Raw genomic sequence first — 21,041 nt, 5'->3', positions numbered from 1 at the left:
CAAAGAAAGGTAATAATATTTAGCTGGATAACAGTATCACAGGAGACTTTATCTATTTAATATATGTAATTACCTAAAATAATTTTATATAAAAACTGTGGAGTAAATAAAAACTAAAATTAATACATTTATTATCATCAGAATCATCTTAAATTCAAATGGATTATTTAATATTCAACTGTGTCCAAGAAACAGTAACTTTTCATAAGCATCTTTAAACATAATGTAATGTTTGTAATAGTATCTTTCCTTAAACCTTAAGTGAAATTTTAGAATTACAGTTTTGTAAAGACACCTCACTGAATGAGTTATTATTTTCAGAACATTTCATTTCAGAGAGAGCTTCTGAGAATTTTTTAATGCTGCAATAAATTCTACATCAGCTAGGCAATATTATCTTAACATGCCAATTTCAAGCATAATAATTTATTTCAAATGGAGAAAGAATAATATATTGAGATTAAAAACAACAAACAAATACCTCATGCTGTTTAAATTTTTCTTTCCACATTTTCTCTTCTTCATGGAGCTCCTCATTCATCTTGTCCTGTTCTTGCTGAACAAATGATAATATAAAAATGTTATTTTATTCACATATATATCTAAGAATATTATAATCATTATATATGATTCTCACAACTTATATTTGTACACAGTGATTAAAGATGACAACTCACTAAGCAGAGCATCAGATAAATGATACCTAAGGTTTCCATTTTGAAGACATATATATGCTTACAACCTGGGAAAGCTGTTTTAGTTTGCTCACATAGTGAAATATGTTAGCTACATATACTGTTTGGTATTGCAAAAATTACAAATAATAACATTGTAAACTGGGCTTTACATTAAAATTGTTTTTTCTCTATATAGCATACCATTTAATTCATATAATAAATCAATAACAGTTTGCCTTCAATAAGTTTTTATTAGGACATGTTTACTTAAGACTCTTCAGAATAAAAGTAATCAGTATAAAACAGCATCTTTCATCAAAAAACTCGGTTTTTAATATGGGAACACTGCCATAAGTTTACACATTACCCCATTTAGCAGAATTAGTTTATCACAAGAGAACTACAAAGGGTCACTGTAGGAATGCTTGTCATAACTTCTGGATTGTGAAAAGTTTTATGCAGAACATTATACTTGAAATGACTAGGTTTTCAAGAGAGGGAATAGATATTTTCAGAATCTATTAAGTATTTCAAATAAAGGAAATGAATACAGCTCTATTTTCAGGAAAATCTTAAGTTTATTTTAAATAGAATTTGGGAAAGAACCAGAGGGATACTAAAATCAGTGTGGACAGTATTGAAGATGTCCATGTGAGAATCGGTGAGAACCTCTGTAGATAAGACCATGTAAATGTGAAATTGCCAGAAACCACTAACTGAATAGATACAAAGGAAGTGGGAAAATTTCTTTGGACCTATCTTATTCAACATGTGGTGCCTTTTGATGGCATATAAGTGGGGAAATAAAATTTTTAAAAGTAGCAGCACTGTGCATAAAACCAAAACAATCACATAGTCTACATTCTAGGCTGAATACTAAGAAAGGTTGAATTACCTGAAAATAGCAGTAAGGTGTATTTATGAGAAGATGATGAAACAACTATTAGAGGAAAGAAAGCAATAAAAAGTGAGGTAAGTGGTAAGAAAATGAATCTTTCTCTCTCTCTTTCTTTTTGTTCATTAGCTTGATACAGTTTTGCTTACTGAATTTAAGAGTACCAGGGGAGGAACACGATTCAGAAAAAAAAATAATACATTCAGTCTTAGACATATAAAGTGTAGGAGAATTACATAGTGTACATTATTTTGTTATAAAGACAGATTTGGTTCTGAACAGTCATAGCTATGGATGAGGTTACCAAAAAATTATATGGAGTAATAAAACAAAAAAGGCAAAGGGTAGAATCCTTGGTAGTACCACATACAGACAGAGAGAGAAAAATAAGTCTAACACTGGTCACATTCTATTATATAGTCTGCATATATGAATTCACAAGAATGAATCCCACTATTGTGTACAAATATAATGCACCCATAAAATAAAGAAAAAACAAAAGAATAATAAGTCTGAAATGGACATTGAGGAGAAAGTACTAAACATGTAAGAAGAGAATAAAGATAACCAACGAGATTCCCATTATAAATCAAGAGGAAGGAAAATGGTCAAAAATCAAAATTTTGCTGGCATAAAATGCTTCCAAGACCACTAAGAACCAAGAAAAAGTCAGGGAGTATAGTGTTTAGAGATTTTGGACTTCCTTTTTGAAGAGCAATCTTGTTCAATGGGGTGATCATGCAAGAACCCTAGCAGATTAAAGGTAAGATGAGGGATAAGGTAATGAACATAACAGAAATAATTATTCTTTAAGAAGCTTATCTATAAGTAAATCTAAAGAGCATCTAAAATGAGAAAAAACAAAGGCTACCACATGATTTTCTTTTGTTCTTAGGATGGGAGAAAACTGAGCATGTTGGTAAAGAATAAGACAGGAGGAAGCTGACAGGTATTTAAGTGTATAGAAAACAAGCAAGGGTAAGTTGAAAATGGCAGAATATAAAGCTAAGGAGAAAAGATAACCTTTGGCAGAAATAAGGAAGTTTTCTTACAGGGAATAAGCAGGCAAAAAAAAAAAAAAAAAGGATGAGCATAAATATTGAGGTTTAGTAAATGCTGAATTAGATAAAAGCAGTCTGTGATTGATACAAAAACATAATGTGATCATTTGCTAACAATGAGAGAGGATGGGTAGGATGAAACCACTCAGAAATTTATGACAACCGTTTTGGGTATGGGAGAGAAAACTTACAAAAGGCACAGGAAAGAATTACTGGGAAGGAAGTAAATTATGTGTTTAGAATACATCATAAAATTGTGGAATAGTCTAACTGGAAAAAATTTTAGTTCTAAATCATAATAAAGTATAACAGTAATTCATTAAATCTATTCATCATATTTTCTTAAATCATAATTTTATGATAAATGCAGATTAATTTTGAAGAGTGAGTTACAATTTTTTGATAGTGGGGATTTCTTTGGTATCATTTAAGCACATAGCTGAATACTTTGCCCTTAAGGAAGTCAGTAAATTTTTATTATAATGCAAATAAAAACAACAACTTTACTAAATTGAATTAAAAATTTCTAAATTTGAAAATACTACTAACACTCAATTGTATTTATGTATTTCAGAACAAGCCAGAAAATACAGTTTTCATAAGTTACATTATATTCAATCCTTCTCTGGATTTTTAAAAAGGAGTTTCTGATTTTAGAAAGGCCCTTTTTGTGTGTGTGGTCTGTGGGAAGGAAACTATAACTAAAGAAAAGTTAGACATTACTATTAGAAAAAAGTTCTACAATGTTATAAAACTGGTTCTACAATGTTGTGAGAGTATTTATTTTCTTTTTTTTTTTTTTTTTTTTTTTTTTGCGGTGCTGGGGATCGAACCCAGGGCCCTATGCTTGTAAGGCAAGCACTCTACCAACTGAGCTATCTCCCCAGCCCCTTTATTTTCTATATAAACAAAAAATAAAATGTACTCAACATGGAGGGTGAGAATAAAAACCCTGAGTTATCTACATAATCACATGCAAATTTCTCTATATGGAACAATCAAAACCAGGAAGTTCTGGTAATACATATATAAACTTTGGTAATAAAGACAAGACATGGTCCTGCTTGTTATCTAGATACTCTAAGATCTTTATGACCTGCCAGTAGAATTCTAAAATTCTCAGTTTCTCAATATTCTCTACAAAGACTTGACCATGTGGACCTCAGACAGTTTGTATACACACAACAGATATAAAAACAAATTCAAGGGAATTAGCTCAATTATCAGGACACAGAATGTCACCTAAATGGATGGACTACTTCTACCAAATATATTTTACATAATATATCATATGCCAGATCACATAGCAAAGGCACTGCATAATTAAGAAAATTGCTATCCTTTCCTAAAATTATAATGATATGTAAAAATCAAGTTTATATTATAAATTTCAGACACTATAGGATGATCTTTGAAACTTCATATATTCCAGGGTCCCTAAGATCCAAACCAATATCTGAAATTCCAGTGCAATCTAATCAAGTAGCCCATGTTAAATACCATTAATTAACAGTCAATTGCTTCCATTACCAGGGGCAATTAAAATCCATAGAATAAATCTCAATCCACATTGTAATCCAAACAGCAACATTCTTTAGAGGTAACTACATTTAAAAAATAGCTACATGAAAAATAAAAAACAAAATGTACCTTCTGTATATTCTCTAATTTGTTCTTTTCAACTTCAAATTGTTTCATCCAGCAATGTCTCTTTTCTTCCTCCTCTTGAAATTGCTTTTCTTCTCTATCCCTCTGAGCTTTGAGAGTTTCTTTCTCTTTATCTTCTAGTTCTTTTTGTTTGTCTTGCCAGGCTTCAAAAGACTGTCTACATCTTTCCTCAACTTCAAAATATCCAAAATTTATATCAGCATCATCTGCAGTCATAAAGAGTAATAACAATAATTCTTAAAATAATTCTTTAAAATAATTCTTAAAAAGTCCAAAGTGAATTAATTTAATAAATAAACTAATTTCAGCTGAGTGCTATAGCACATGCCTATAATCCCAGCAAACCCAGGAGGCTGAAGTAGGAGAATCATAAACTCAAGGTCAGCCTTCACAACTTAGTGAACCCCTAAGCAAGTTAGCAAGATCCTGTCTCCAAAACTAAAAGGACTGGAGATGTGGCACAGTGGTTAAGTGCCTCTCTGGGTTCAATCTCTGGTAGTAAAAAAAAAAAGTAATTTTGAAGTGAATGAATAACATCAAAAAGAAAAAGTGACAATATGCAAAAAGAAAAGACATTTTTGAATATAAATGAATGTAATGGTTCATTTGAATTGCTGATTTAATTGGATAAAGAGACGCCAATGATTAAGAGGCTTCTGGGTGTGTCAATGAGGGCGTGTCTAGGAATGATTGGAATGTAGGATAGGAACTGAAGTGGAACCCTCCCTAAGCACCGCCCAATAGGATGGAATAAAAGCTGGAAGAACAAGGAAGCAGATGCAGATGCAAGCTCAGCTCTTCTTGAATGGGTTCTTGATTGCTGCTTCCATCATCTGAGGATATCCGACTCTTGCTTCCTCACTCTTCCAAAGTGGGCTCTGCCAGTGATTCTCTACCTAGTTTCCGGAAGCCTTGGTCTTGGACTAGGGTAGCACTGTTATCTTTCTTGTTCTGGGACTTCTGAGTCTGCCACCGAGCAGCTGCTGGTTTTTTCCAGTTCTCCAGCGGCAGACGGCCACTGTGGACTATACAGCTTCTGGTTCTGTAAGTCAATCTAATAAATTCCCTATTTATAATCATGCTTCCTGTTGATTCTGTTCCTCTAGAGAATCCTGACTAATACCAGGAGCATTTCATTGCAGTCAATAAAGAAGTCAAAGTACTTACCTTAAAATATTCCATAAAAAAGAAAACTGTCTAATATTTTTCAGATAACTATGCTCAATCATATAAAATTGCCAAAAATATCATTGAGCACACCTGGTAAAGCATGTTCATCCATAGGCAAGTCAAATGGATCAGGCTCCGAAACCAAATCAGGACTCACACAATGGGCTTCACTTCTCATAAATTCTTCTTTTTCTATTTCAGTTAATATCTAAGAGATAAAGGAGTACCAATGACTAAAGAAAACCAAAATAGAGTAAAACTATGATTTCAATAATGAATTAAACATATATAAAAACAGAATTTTACTTTCTAAAAACCTCTAAAATACAAATCTGTAGTACATTGATAATTATTTTCCTTATGAATAAAAATATTTTCTCATGCAGAATATATTTTATCCTCTCAATGTTTTTTCAAACCCTATTCAGTTTTTTTTTTTTGGTTGTAGATGGACATATATCTTTAATTATTTTTATGTGGATCAAACCTAGTGCCTCATACATGCTAGGCTCAACCACTGAGCTACAACCTCGGCCCCCAATTAGTTTTTAATATCAATCTATAATATTCAGTTAATATGTTTGATAATTATTTCAAAATGTTTCCACTATTAACTATTTTCCTAATGCATTTCTAGCTTTCTTACCTGTAGTGATTGTTCCTTCATACAAATTTTTAATATATTCAATATGACAAAAGAGAACTAAAAATGCTCTATTTTAACCTGAATTACGCATAAGTGATCATTTTGATCAATAATTTTCCATAATTATGTTCCTACAATATTCTAGTTGGAAAGGTAGAAGATATTTATTCCAATGAATTAGCAGTGTGATAATTTAAAATAAATATTCTAATTTATAGTACCACAAAAAATAGTAAGAGACAATATTTTTAAATTATATTAAATATCTTAAGGAGTAGAAACAGAATTAGATAAAAGAGATGGAAAATGAGAGTAAATTGAATCCAATATATAAATCTATAGAAGAGACTCTCTTCAATATATTTATAGGTTTTTAACCTAATAAGATGCTATACTCCCCTTTAATCTTATTTTTAAGAATTCTTTCTTTTATCTGCTTTTAAAAACTAATGTAAAATCTTCTACAGTCAATTTCTATGCAGTATTTAAGGTCTTTGCTGCAACACAGTAAATTCTTAAGAAAGGTAGTAAACATGAGTATACTTGTTTTCCTCAGAACATTTAGGAAAAATATATCATGAATCCTGTTTATCTATATGAATGTTAAATTTCCAAATACTGATGACTCAAATCATTATTTTTAATGTTCTCAAAGACTGAAATTTGTTAGATTTTGTAAGCTATCCAAAAGGAAATCATAAAATAAAAAATGATTTCCTTAAAATAATGACATTTTAAATCAGTGAACTTAAAATCAATGAACTTTCAACCTATGTAAGCTTAAAAGACAAAGTTCTAATTGTAATATTGAGTACTTTCTGTCAAATGTTGAACATTTACCTTCATTAGTTGTTCCGGATTTTCTTCATATTCAGTTGATAATCCAATCCTTAAATGCATATGATTATTAGAAACTGTTCCATAATTCCAATCTAAAAAAGAAAAAATATAATATTTTGTAAAAAGTTTACAGTAGTTTGTAAATGTAATTTCACATATTAGAGTACAACATGCCAAAATCTTAAACCCTTTCATTATCCTTTAATTTCAATTTTTATCAGAGTAATTTCTTGATTAGCAATAGGAACTCAGTAGAACAGAAAAATAAATAAAGAAGAGAGTAAATTTGTTGTATTTATTTTAAAAGTAAAAGCAAAAAATTTCTAAAGTACTCTTAACTTTTTTATATTTTAGAATGGGGTTTCTTCTCTATGAATTCAGAATCATGCCATTGCAATGGCACTTGATTAGAAATCAACAAAGGTTCAATTCTACCTACCACAAACTAGCAATATAATCTTGCATAAGATAATGAAATTACTTTAAGGAAAACATTAATTAATACTATAATTAATATGATGAAGTTGAAACTTATTCCTTATTTTATAAAATTTTATTGAATTTTATTTTTTATTATCTGCTGAGATGTTACATTTCTTTTCCCTTTATTCAATTAATGTATGTTTCATGGTAATGCTCCCATTCTTCTAGTTAACCAACTATTCACACCTATTTGGTCATACACATTTTCTCCATCAATATCAATTCACAATGTGTCTGACATGTCTTCCTGTGTGAGACACTGAAAAGAAAAACATAACATTATCCAGATTCCTTTGTAGCTAGGTTTCCACTCATAGATATATCTCCAATGAATACATCTTTATTCATAAATGAAATTGGCCTCCAATTTATTTTGTATGCTATATTTATACAGCTTTAATTGAAAATATATAGCTTTTTAAAATAAATTATTATATAATATGCAAATGTTTTGCTTCTTGCTGTGCAAGAATTCAGTTGCAAAATTTTTCCTAGTTCAATGACACTGAAAAAGAAATTCCTTTCTCCCTTCTTGCTGTACAATTGATTTATTCATGTTTTTAAATTTTCCAGTTCTGATAATTCAAATTTCCTCAGGTTATTCACTGATACTATCAAACCTATTTTAATAGAGTTGCACATGAAAACTTCTCATAATCTTCTTAATCCACTGTTATAAGCATATATCTTTATCTTCCTCATGTAACTAATTTTCTACAATTGTGTTCTTTGAATTTTTATAATTTGATTATATAGTTATCAATATATTTGTAATATATTTTCGTTACGTAAACCTTAGTAAAAATAAACAAAGTCATTATAATCCCTCATAATTCAACCATAGTAAATTTTACATATCTATTCATAATGGTGCTCCTACAAAAATCACGAATCCACCATTTCTCTTCTTTTTGTATCAATCCATTAATAAATCCTTTTTTACCATACCCTTAAAAAAGGTTTCCAGAACATGACCATTTTCCCTCATTTCTACTCAATCCATTCATTTCTAACCATATAATTCCAAGTCTTATTGTAATATGGTTACCTTGATGTGTCCTTTCTACATAATTAGAAGAATGATTATCTCAAAATATAAGTCAGATACTCTGCTTATTCAAAATCCTTTATATACTAAGAATAAAACTCAAAGTCCAAATGATGATTTGAAAGAGCCCGGTAGATATTGATCCCTTGTTTTCTGAGACACAAACACAAAGGATTAGTTGTTATTCTTCAAATATACTAATTCTACTCTGGGTGCCTTCTCTCTTTTGGGAATACTGGCTTTCTAGATACACACATGGGTCACATTTTCATTCATTAAGGTCACTGCCTATTATGGTATAGATATCAGGTATCCCCCAAAAGTTCATGTATGAAACAATTCAGGAAAGTTTAAAGATAAAATAATTGGGTTATAAGAAGTTTAACCCAATTAGCACTTTAATCCCCTGAAAGGGATTCACTGAGTGGTACTGTAGACAGGTAGGGTGTGACTAGAGGAGGAGGGTAATTGGGGGTGTGCTTTTTGGGTTTATATTTCCTCCATGAGGAGAACTTCCTCTCTTTGCTTCCTGGTGTTATGCAACCAGTGGCTCTCCTTAGCCACACTCTTCTGCCATGATGTTCTGCCTCATCTCAAGCGTTAAGGAATGGAGTCGACTACCTATGAACTGAGACCTCTGAAACCGTGAGCCCATAAATATACTTTTCCTCCACTAATTGTTCTTGTCAGGTCCTTTGGTCACAGGGAAAAAGCTGACTAAAACACTGATCAAATATCAATGTGTCAGAGAGACTCCTCTAACTACCTTATTTAAAATAGCAACTTCCAGTCTCTGGCCTATTACATTGAATTTCTTCTTTCATGGCAATTATCACTATTGCAATATTACTAATTGCTTATTGTTTGTCTCCTACACTGAAACATTAGAACAAAGAGTAAGACTTTTGCTTGTTTTGTTCACTGCTGTATTCTCAGTGGCTACAACAGATCCTGTTATAACAGTAATATTTGTTGAATGAATATGTATTAATATCCGTATTATAATGTATAACATTTTCATAAAATACATTGACTTTATAAGTTTCTAATAACATAACATGTGAACATTTTTAGATAGTTAAATTATTTTCCATGTCCTCTTTTTTAATACATGTATTATCAGACAAACCAAGGTCCTGATGAACAATTAGTTTGTTGTCATTTTTCATGATAAGACAAGAAGTGATTAATTCTAGTTAAATTTTTTATCATTCAATTATTAGAATAATTCTACGAAGTAAAATTGCTCATTTCAAGCAAATAAAACTTGTTAGGCTTCTGAATACAAAGGATTATTTCCCTCCAAAAAGGTGGGTACATTGATACTTTAAAAATAGTTCCATATTCAATTTTCTTTACTTTAATATAAAGTAATAGAAAACTGGTAATAATTAAAACTGGGGAAACAAGAATGGGCATCATGGCATACAACTCTAATCCCAATGTTTCAGAAGGCTGAGGCAGGAGGATCATAAATTCGAAGCTAGCCTCTGTAATTTAGCAATTTAGCAAGACCCTGTCTCAAAATAAAATATAAAAAGGACCAGGGATGTGGCTCAGTGATTAAGTGACTCTGGATTCAATCCCTGGTACCAAAAGGGGGGAAAGAAAAAAAGAACTCGGGAAACAAAACTATTAGCAGTCAGTATTTACTAGAGATACAACAAAGATAGCAAGAAAAGAAGTATATACTAAATTTGGTAGTCCATTGAACTATAGATACTATATTAGCGATAAAGGCATATTCATGTATATGGCACAAGATAAGAACTTTAAACAATTCAGTTTGCTAAATTATGTTATCCAAACTTACTGAAAACATATCTATCAATCAAATGAAAACTATACTTACTGAAAACATCAATATCTTCTAAATCCTGAAGAATGAGCTCTTCAACAGTTTTACTCTTGTTCTTTATAACGTTGATGCAGTGAAGAACTGACTCTGGTAATTCTTCTAAACCCTAAAATAAGAATTTCACATCAAATTTTCCTCTCCAAAAAATTTGAACAAAATGTGTAAAGGAGTTAAAACAACTCCATAAAAAGTACATTTCCGACAAATATTTTGCTAAAATTTGCTTTTATTTTATTTTCTACAAGACTCTAAGGAAACAAAAGCTATTAACATATAATTTTAATTAACTTTATTAGAAGCTTTTTATTAAGTGTCCTTAATTATTGTCTATATTTTAGATTAATCCCAATGTCAAATAAATTTTATCAAATATTAATGAAAATTAAAAAGTTTTTTTTCCACAATCTGTATAGGAAACAAATATAAGAACCAATAACTTATATAAGTATTTAATACTTTCCAAGATTTATTCTGTGACTAGTAAACACAAAGTTAGTCAAATTCATGAACTATTACAGAAAGTCTATCAATAGGGCCTATTGTAAATCTATTTGCAAATTTTCTAATTAGCTAAATATGTTGATATTAATTTACAAAATGTAAAAATGCAGTTCTTCCATAAATACCATAACAAGTTAGAAAATATAATACAAAGAAATATGCATAATAACAGTGAATATTTAACATATCAGGGGTAATTTTAATAATAATCTGGAAACTAGAAATCCATATTTATATGACTATAAAACTTCATTGATGGCCCCAAATACAATTTGGATAAATCAGTATAGATGTTTCTGATACAGAAGAACATTACATACACTAATTTCATCTAATGAAAGTATTTTCTGCCATACTGGGTTTCCCTGTATTAAGTAAGATTTTCAATCAGCTTTTTTTCTTTCTATGTTTACTAACAGAATTCAGTGTTTATTTTGAGAAGGGATATCAAAGACAAAACGAAAAATGGTGCTTTTTCCTTAGTGTTTCAGAAAAACAAACAAAATTCTAGGTTGTAAAATAATTCAGTACTAATAAAAGTACCAACTCTACTCTTCTATCCTCTGTCCTGAGTTTTCTATTTCTTGTTTAAGATACCTAGATTGTAGACAAGTCATTATGTCCTGCCAAACGTAATTTGTAATCCCTTAGTGATTTCTTCTCCTAGTGATATTTATTCTAAAGTATAGAAATAATAGTGAGGCATCTAAAGTAAAAAAAAAGAGCTTTAAAGCTTTATTCTTCTGCCTTTATATATGAAGATATAATGAAGCAGAATCCATTATTCTCTTGGATTTCATACCCAAATGAAGAATTTTAGCAATTTTTGTCTCATTTAAGTCAAATGTATAAAAAGACAGAATGATGTAAAAAATTAAATTTTCTAAAAGTCATAGGTAAATTTAGGGCAATTCTAATTAAAAATCATAGTAGAAATATTGTTTTGAAATTTTACAACATGAGTTTAAATAAAACAGTTGAGAAAATTTTGAAAAAGTCAAACATTGAAAGGAATTTGATTCATTAAATATTTTAAAATATAAAACTACTACAGGACAAAAGTAGACAAAATAATGGAAAAAAACATAGATTTTGATAAATCATGTGTATAAGTACTAAATATAGCAAAAGATACATGATAAACCAATTGAGAAGACAAGGAACAGTAGGAATATTTTCATAACATCCCTGAAAATAAACTCTGATTAGACTAAGGATTTTAATGCAAAAGAGTGGATCCATGAATGAATTTTGTAAGCAAATTATCATTGGATAAAATACAGAAATTAAAAGATAAAAGCATTTATACAGGTCTAAAGATTGTCTTATAATTTAATCTAATTAAAATGCTCATGTCTAACTTCAAAATGTAACAGGGATCCCAAGCTAAAAAAATGAGATATGTATACAAAATATACTGAGAAAAGTAATATTTCCCCTGAAAAGAGTTTGTGTTAAAAGTTTTAAAAATGCAATACTTAACACTTCCAGCATCACTATCTTCACTTTGGATTTCTGATTTTGAATCAGTCTCAACCTCATCTTGTTCCAAGGAGGAAATACTGATTTTATCCAATTCAGCTTCTATTTCTTCTTTGAGTTTTGCATCACCATCATCACTATCTTCCATCATTCTTCATATTAAAAAACAGAAAATAAAAATGAAAAGGCTGTTATATCTCTAAAAACTGTGGGTTCTTCAATTTGTCATATTTTTCCAACATGTTCCTTGCTAACCTATTTTAACAAACTTTTATCACACCTCATTATGGTTGCACCATATGTTAAAGAATATTTTTTATTTCTTCATTCACTTATCTTTTCAAAAATATATTTGACTATAAAATATTCAAGTCTAATATTATTATTCTATTTCTTTAAGATAAAAAAATATATGGAATGAACTGGCTTACCTTCCAAAATCAAGAGATTTCAAAGTAAAATTCCACTTGTGCCCAATTAATAACAATGTCATTGAATAGCTTTAATATTTAGAGATTCAAATACTTAGAAAAGAATAATCTAAGTATGGGAAAAACACATGGTTATTTTGTATTCATTGAGAATACTGGTAATTCTGCCACAGATAGCCACGGCTTTTGCTAACATGACACACAATGATAGATAATACATGGCAATCTAAATATTATACATATAACCTAATTTTATGAATTATTAAATGATCTAAGTGTTGATTTTATTTAAATAGTTAATGCTTGTAATGGACATAGGCACAACAATGCATTATAGCATATCTTCATGTCATTATCAAGTTCACCACCATCCATATATTTCCATATATTGAGTATTTGTAACAAGCCAGGCATTACAAGATACTTATGGAAATGATGATCATCAGAAAAATTTAACAGGATAAAGACCACTATAGTCCTTGTATATATGAGAAAACTAAGGTTTGAAGAGGTTACTTAACTGTCCAAAATCATTATGCTACTAAGTAACAGAGGCAGAATCTTAGACATGCTGATTCTAAAGGCAGTGTTCCTCCCACTAATACATGGTATCCACTCAGTTGAGTTCTTTATCTGTCCAGCAATCCCTCTGTTTGTCATCACCTAATCCAACAGTGTTCAAAAAAGTTAGGACCTATGAATTGATCAATAATTTAATTTATTCACTTTTAATATTTAAGTTTTAATGATAGGAGAGGATAGAAAAAGGATAGGCTAGAAAGTAAAATATAAATGGTTCTACAATATTAAGATAAAAATTGTTTTAAATGTTTCAGTTACAAGTACATATATATATGCACATATACTTGAATATAACAAATGTTTTGTACAGCCACATCAATGTTCATAGCTGCTCAATTCACAATAGCCAAATTGTGGAACCAACCTAGATGTTCTTCAATTGATGAATGGATAAAGAAACTGTGATATATATATATATATATATATCACATATATATATATATGATATATATATATATATACACACACACACACACACACACACACACAATGGAATATTACTCAGCCATAAAGAATGATAAAATTATGGCATTTGAAGGCAAATGGATGAAATTGGAGAATATTATGCTAAGTGAGATAAGCCAATCTCAAAAAACCAAAAGACGAATGATCTCACTGATAAGCGGATGATGACACATAATGGGGGGTGGAAGGGGGGCAAGAATGGAGGAAGGAAGGACTGTATAGAGGGAAAAGAGGAGTGGGAGGGGTAGGGGGAAGGGAAAAATAACAGAATGAATCAAACAACATTACCCTATGTAAATTTATGATTACACAAATGGTATGCCTTTATTCCATGTACAGAGAAACAACATATATCCCATTTGTTTACAATAAAAAATTTTTAAAAAATAAAAAATAAAGGTTTTGTTAATACAATTTTATTTACTGTAGGTCTTAGTCAAAAAGTTTGAAAAATATCTTCTATTAGGCACAGCATCTCTGTTCTAGTGCCTAAGTCTTTGATCCACTTTGAGTTCAGTTTTGTGCAAGGTGAGAGATAGAGGTTTAATTTTATTTTGCTACAAATGGATTGCCAGTTTTCCCAGCACCATTTGTTGAAGGGGCTATCTTTTTCCCAATGAATATTTTTGGCACTTTTGTTTAATATGAGATAACTATATTTATGTGGGTTTGTCTCTGTGTCTTCTATTCTGTACCACTGGTTTACATGTCTGTTTTGGTGTCAATACCATGCTCTGTAGTATAGCTTAAGGTCTGGTATTGTGATGCCTCCTGCTTCACTCTTCTTGCTAAGGATTGCTTTGCTACTCTGGGTCTCTTATTTTTCCAAATGAATTTCATGATTGTTTTTTTCTAGTTCTATGAGGAATGTCATTGGAATTTTAATAGGAATTGCATTGAATATGTACAACACTTTTGGTGGTATGATCATTTTGACAACGTTAAATCTGCCTACCCAAGAGCATGAGAGATCTTTCCATATTCTAAGGTCTTTTTCAATTTCTTTCTTTAGTGTTCTGTAATCTTCATTGTAGAGGTCTTTCACCTTTTGTTAGATTGATTCCAAGTATTTTAGGCTATTGTGAATCAAGAATCAGTAAATGGTAACAAACTAAAAAGTTTCTTCTCAGCAAAGAATTCAATCAATAATGTGAAGAGAGATCCTACAGAATAGGAGAAAATATTTACCATATGTGCCTCAGAGCATTAATCTCTAGGATATGTAAAGAACTCAAAAAACTTAACAGCAAATAAACAAATAACCCAATCAATAAATGGGCTAAGGAACAGAAAACATTTCATGGAAGAAGAAATACAAATCAATCAACAAATATATGAAAAAATGTTCAATATCTGTAGCAATTAGAAAATTGCAAATCAAAACTACTTTAAGATTTCATCTCACTCCAGTCAGAACAGCAACTATTAAGAATACAAGCAACAATAGGTGTTGGTGAGGATGTGGGGGAAAAGGTACACTCATACATTGCTGGTGGGATTGCAAAGTAGAAAGCAGTTTGGAGATTCCTCAGAAAACTTAGAATGGAAGCACCATTTGATTCAGTTATCCCACTCCTCAGTTTATACCCAAAGGACTTAAAATCAGCATACTACAATGATGCAAATAAATCAACGTTCATAGCAGCTTAATTCACATAGCTAAACTATGGAACCAACCTAGATACCCTCCAACAGATGAATGAATAAAGAAAATCTGGTATATATACACAATGTTATATATATATATATATATATATATATATATATATGTTATATATATGTTATATATATACTCAGTGTTAATGAAGAATGAAATTATGGTATTTGCAAGTAAATGGATGGAGCTGGAGAATATCATGCTAAGTGAATAAGCCAATCCCCAAAACCAAAGACAAAATGTTCTCTGATATGCAGTTACTAATTCACAATAAGCAAGGCAGGGGGACTAGGGAAGAATAGAGGTACTCTGGAATATGGAGAAGGGAGTAAAGAGAGGGGAGGAGGAAGGAAGGATAGTAGAATAAATCAGTCATTATTACCCTATGTGCATATATAACTATATGACCAGTATAACTCCACTTCATGTAACCAGAAGAATGAGAAGTTATACTCCATTTATATATGATGTATCAAAATGCATTCTACTGTCAGGTATAATTAGAACAAATAAAAAAATTCAAAAAAGTTTGAAAAATATCAATTAGCTCTAATTTTATTTTCCATGACACTCTTCCAAACTTTCATTGTTTCCTCAAGCCAGTGGTCTTTATACATGTATTCTTCCTGTCTTCTTCCTTTTCCTTTTTCCCATTCCTTCCTTAACTCCTTCTTTTATGCATTCAATTCAAAACCAACTTTTTGAGACTGTGCAACATGCATACATAGCAGTGCTGGGTGCTACAAATACATTGATTAAGTATAGTCTAGTTAACAAAGATGATTAAATACCCTCATTTCCCTGTTTCTTCTCATGAAACCCTTCTTCTCTATCATAGAGGAAGAGTAGCTCCTCTCCCTAATAAACTGTCATCCTTTACGGATAGGCTGATTCTGACAACTTCTCAACTACTGAACATTGTTCTGTATATTATTTCTGTGTTTACTGCTTTATCATACATATTTATTCCTTTGTTCCTACTCTACATAAAAAACATGACCAAAACACTCCCATACTAAAATTAAAAAAAAAAAAACAACTGACTCTCCTCTAATGATAGATATCACTTATCTTTCTTTCACAAATAGGTGATTATTTAATCAGACTGATTTTCATGTGCGTTGCCTAAAATTCTAGGAATTTATCCTAGAGAAATGAAAACTTAGATTTACACCAAAATTTTTACACAAATGTGCATAGCAGCTTTATTCATACTAGTCCCCAAATGAAAACAACCAAATGTCCCTTAACAGATAAATGATTAAATAAACTCTAGTACATCCATACCATTCAACAGTAAAAAGCTATCAAAGGGATGGATATTGATACATGCAACAATATAGGTAAATCTCTTTGCAACTATGTTGATTAAAAAGCAAAAAAAATTATGTGATTCCATTTACATAATATTTTGAAATGACAAGAATTTATAAATGGAGGACAGATTAGTGGTTAAGGAGTTGGAGGGGGCATGAGTTATAAAAGGCCAGCATTAGGACTTTGTAGTGCTAGAACTATTCAGTGATTGTGGCTGTAGACAAATGAATTTATTCAGTTGATTAAAATTGTATAGAACATAGTACATATAAAATGGAGGAAAATCAAATAAGATTAGTAGATTTTATCAATGTCAACATTCTAGTTATATTACTCTATAATTAACAAAATATTACCATTGGGAGATTTTGCACAAAGTGTACTACAGCATTTCTGTACTCAGCTGTAAATCTACAATTATATTAATGAAATTTAATTATAGCTATCCTAAGTACTCACAAAGAAAAGTTACATAAATAGGGATCCATACAATATGATGCAAATTATTTTTAAAATGAGTACAATTACTATTATCCTTATAAGAAAGTATCCAAGAAGGACTAATTAAAAAAAGGAAAATAAGACACTGAAAATCCTCTTTTTGACAACTACACACACACACACACACACACACACACACACACACAGTTTTTAGAAACAGAAACTTCTTGAAGAAACTGGGGAACTTTAAATTTTTATTTTATACCTTCTTGTTGACTGACTTTAAAAAAATGTCAATATATACTACTTCCATAATTTTAAAAGCTCATTTAAAACATTCAATTTCCCACAACCTCCTCCATTCAAAACACAGCAAAACAGCCAACAGAACAATTCCAATAACTGAATTCAAAGTAATTCAATAGCTTTACTAGATGGAAAATTATATTTTGTTAATGTGTTTATAAATTAGAATGCACAGGTACATAAAACTTTATGTAGAAAGAAGGGTAGGCAAGTTGGGTGAAGGTAAGAATAATATCCTTTACATTTCCACCTCTGCTTATCTACTGGTTCCTTAGACAAGACCCATCCAATGTTTCTATACCTGAAGACAAATGCAAGTTTATATTTTACAAAGCAACTGTTTAAAAGAGAAACAGATTGGATTAATTTTAATATGTCCTATTTAACAATATATTCAAATATTATTTCAAAATATAATGAATAGGCCAACACAGTGGTGGACTCCTATAATCTCAGCCACTAGCGGGGCTGAGGAAGGAGGATCTTGAGTTCAAAGCCAGCCTCAGCAAGGCTGAGCACTCAGCAAGGGAGGCACTAAGCAACTCAGTGAGACCCTGTCTCTAACAAAAATACAAAATAGGATTGGGTATGTAGCTCAGTGCTCAAATGCCCCTGAGTTCAATCCCCAGTACCCAAAACGAAACAAAACAAAAACAAACACACACAAATACATAATTAATATAAAATATTATTATTATTATCATCACCACTATTACTATTATTATTGGTTTTTTTGGTACCTGGTTGGAACCCAGGGCCATGAACGTGGTAGGCAAGCACTCGACCACTAAGCTAAGTCCTCGACCCTAAAAGTTATGAATTATTAAGATAAAAATTAAATTTTACATTGTTGTTCTGCACACTAATTCTTTGAAATCCGGTGTGTATCTTACATCTACAACACTCCTCAATTTGGACTAACTACATTTCACTCCTGCAACACACACCTCTGTAGCTAGTGGTTTCCTTCTGGAACAAGACTGCCTGCCTTAGATGAACCCCATAGTAAACTGGCCAGGGCAAACTGTTTCAAGTTGATAATGAATCAATTGGAGCTGGCGAAATTGCCAAAAGTGAGAAAGCTTAAGTAACTCTACTCTTCTATCCCTAAAGAAAAGGAAGGGAAATCTACTTCATAAAGTAACAAAAATTATGTGTTTGGGGAATAATGAAACAAGGGAAAGGGAGGGAGGGAAGGAGGAAGGAAAGTTAAAGAACTGGCAGTTGGTGCATTTTAGGAGGTGGGGAGAGGGAAGTGGGGAGTAACCATCAAAGGCTCCCTGGGCGGTCAGGTTGGATCTTAAAGTTCTAAGAGAGTCACGAAATGTCCAGAACTGAAAGGAGCCGGGAGGCTGCGGGACTCGCGCAGCCCGCGCGGTTTCTCCCTTTGCTGGAAGCCTGGCCCTGGCGGCAGGTGGTCCAGCTCGATCTGCGCTCCCACAGCTCTCCCTCTCCTCCCCGAACCCAAATCCCGGCATTGAAGGGTCTGGCTCACCCACCAGCAGCAAAATCCCTCGACTTGCTTGCAGGACAGCGCCCAGATCCTCTAAACAAATGGTAACCACGGCAACAGCCAATCCCCAAAGAGGAGCAGCTTTTCATTACAGGTGCCCCAGAAGGACAAGTAACCTCCGTTCTAAATTGGCCCGAACTCTACATCTCGGTAGCTGGATGAGGAGTTTAATTTCTCTTTCCAGGTATCTTTTAATGTTTTCATAGTTTTGGAAAATATTTAATGAAGAAATGACATTTTTCTGTAGTTATTCAAGTAGCGACAACCTGGCCTTTCAGTTGTTTTTTAAACTATCTATATTCCTAATTTACAGCTACTGAATGTTGAGTTGCCTATGTATCAGTTGTTCATTTCACAAACTCTTAATCCTGAATAGTGATTTGTGGGACCTGGCCGTATGCAGAAGTCAGTAAATTGTTTGACTTCCATGACAACAGGTTTTGGTTGTTTTGTTTTGTTTTCTTTTGTTTGGCGGGGAGGGGGTGCGGCATTAGAATCAATCAATGCTCACCAAACACCTCTATTGGAAGGGTGTGTTGAGGGAGAAATTTGAAAAGTTCTTTTCCAGAATTCCTTTACTGTAAAAATATTGACAGAAACCTGCTATTTCAGTGTAAAATCTGAAGTTCTAAGGATATGCCACGCATTTAATTTTAACTTAAAAATACATCAGTCTCTTTTGTAGAGCAATATATAATTTATAAAATGTGAAACTGTATTTTAATTAATTTCTGATTTTACTTTTTTAAAGTTCATAAACAAGATATTAAATTTCAAGAGGAAGTGGCTAAACATACTTGTAAAAGATGTCAATATGATATGTTGAAAGCAAATATTTCATTTAGCCTCTGAAAGAAAATGAATTATATTTCCTGGTAACGATAAACTTGAGTTGCACCAACATAATAAAGCCAGAATTAAGGACAGGTAGTTAGTGTAGAAATACGGGATCAGGTCAAATCAAGGAAATGAAGCCATGAAGCCATCTGCCTCTGGAAGTTGGAGACTGCCCCTGGAAGAATGGAACTTCAAGGATCTCCAGAGCTCATTGATTACCAAATTTACCTGCCTTTATCAAGGACTGCAAGCATGGAGCTGCTAATTAATGTCCCCTGGGCCCTTACCTGCCTGAATCACCTTGGCCCTCCCCCTGCCCATGACGTCTCACTTAATGCAAAACCAGGCCTAGTCACTTAGGCAGGAAGGAGAGATAAGGGGGGAGAGAACTGGAGAACAAAAGAGACCTTAACCTATAAAAGATGGAGGGTGCGCTCACCTCTTGGGACCTTAGAACATCAGCCATGGCCCCCTTTTTCCTCCCAGGAGAAGTCTGTAATATTACCTTTAAATAAAACCTGCCTTTTTTTTTTTTTTTTGAGGAAAATAAGCATTTTATTTTTTTTCTTCGATTTCTTTTTTTTTTATTTTTTTATTTTTAATTGTATACAAATGGGATACATGTTGTTTCACTATTTGTACATAGAGTCAAGGCATACCATTTGTGTAATCATACGTTTACACAGGGCAATGATGTTTATTCTTTTTCCCTTCCCCCCCACCACTCTTTTCCCTCTATACAGTCCTTCTTTTCTTCATTCTTACCGCTCTCCTTATCCCTAACCCTAAACCTAACCCTAAACCTAATGCTAACCCCTCCCACCCCCCATTATATGTCCTCATCCGCTTATCAGCGAGATCATTCGTCCTTTAGTTTTTTGAGATTGGCTTATCTCACTTAGCATGATATTCTCCAATTTCGTCCATTTGCCTACAAATGCCATAATTTTATCATTCTTCATTGCGGAGTAATATTCCATTGTATAAATATGCCACAGTTTCTTTATCCTTTCATCAACTGAAGGGCATCTAGGTTGGTTCCACAATCTGGCTATGGTGAATTGAGCAGCAATGAACATTGATGTGGCTGTATCTCTGTAGTATGCTGATTTTAAGTCCTTTGGGTATAGGCCAAGGAGTGGGATAGCTGGGTCAAATGGTGT

At 31.9% G+C, this 21,041-nt stretch overlaps 2 protein-coding genes across 10 annotated transcripts in view; one reads left to right on the top strand and one right to left on the bottom strand.

Moving 5' to 3' along the window:
* LOC124983487 (ALX homeobox protein 1) overlaps window positions 1-19,142 on the bottom strand; it is a 231,364-nt gene extending 212,222 nt beyond the window's left edge. For 7 of the 9 annotated variants that reach the window (XM_047550808.1, XM_047550800.1, XM_047550802.1 and 4 more), the window contains exons 1-7: window positions 19,028-19,142; window positions 12,331-12,481; window positions 10,341-10,452; window positions 6,958-7,049; window positions 5,562-5,679; window positions 4,284-4,507; window positions 482-556 (exon numbers count right to left, since the gene is read on the bottom strand). In XM_047550808.1, coding sequence (XP_047406764.1) covers window positions 482-556; window positions 4,284-4,507; window positions 5,562-5,679; window positions 6,958-7,049; window positions 10,341-10,452; window positions 12,331-12,480 — 771 coding nt within the window. In that variant the 5' untranslated portion in view covers window position 12,481; window positions 19,028-19,142. Of the gene's footprint in view, window positions 1-481; window positions 557-4,283; window positions 4,508-5,561; window positions 5,680-6,957; window positions 7,050-10,340; window positions 10,453-12,330; window positions 12,482-19,023 lie in introns of all 9 variants that reach the window. The other 2 variants (XM_047550803.1, XM_047550801.1) reach the window with 2 other exon arrangements.
* Window positions 18,879-21,041, top strand: part of Tspan19 (tetraspanin 19) — a 79,669-nt gene continuing 77,506 nt past the window's right edge. Inside the window, exon 1 of the mRNA XM_047550810.1 lies at window positions 18,879-19,225. The gene's annotated coding sequence lies outside the window, so the exon portion shown is untranslated. The remainder of the gene's footprint in view (window positions 19,226-21,041) is intronic.

Source organism: Sciurus carolinensis, chromosome 4, assembly GCF_902686445.1.
Source record: "Sciurus carolinensis chromosome 4, mSciCar1.2, whole genome shotgun sequence".
Lineage (NCBI taxonomy): Eukaryota > Metazoa > Chordata > Mammalia > Rodentia > Sciuridae > Sciurus > Sciurus carolinensis.
This window is presented reverse-complemented; position numbering and strand designations above follow the sequence as displayed.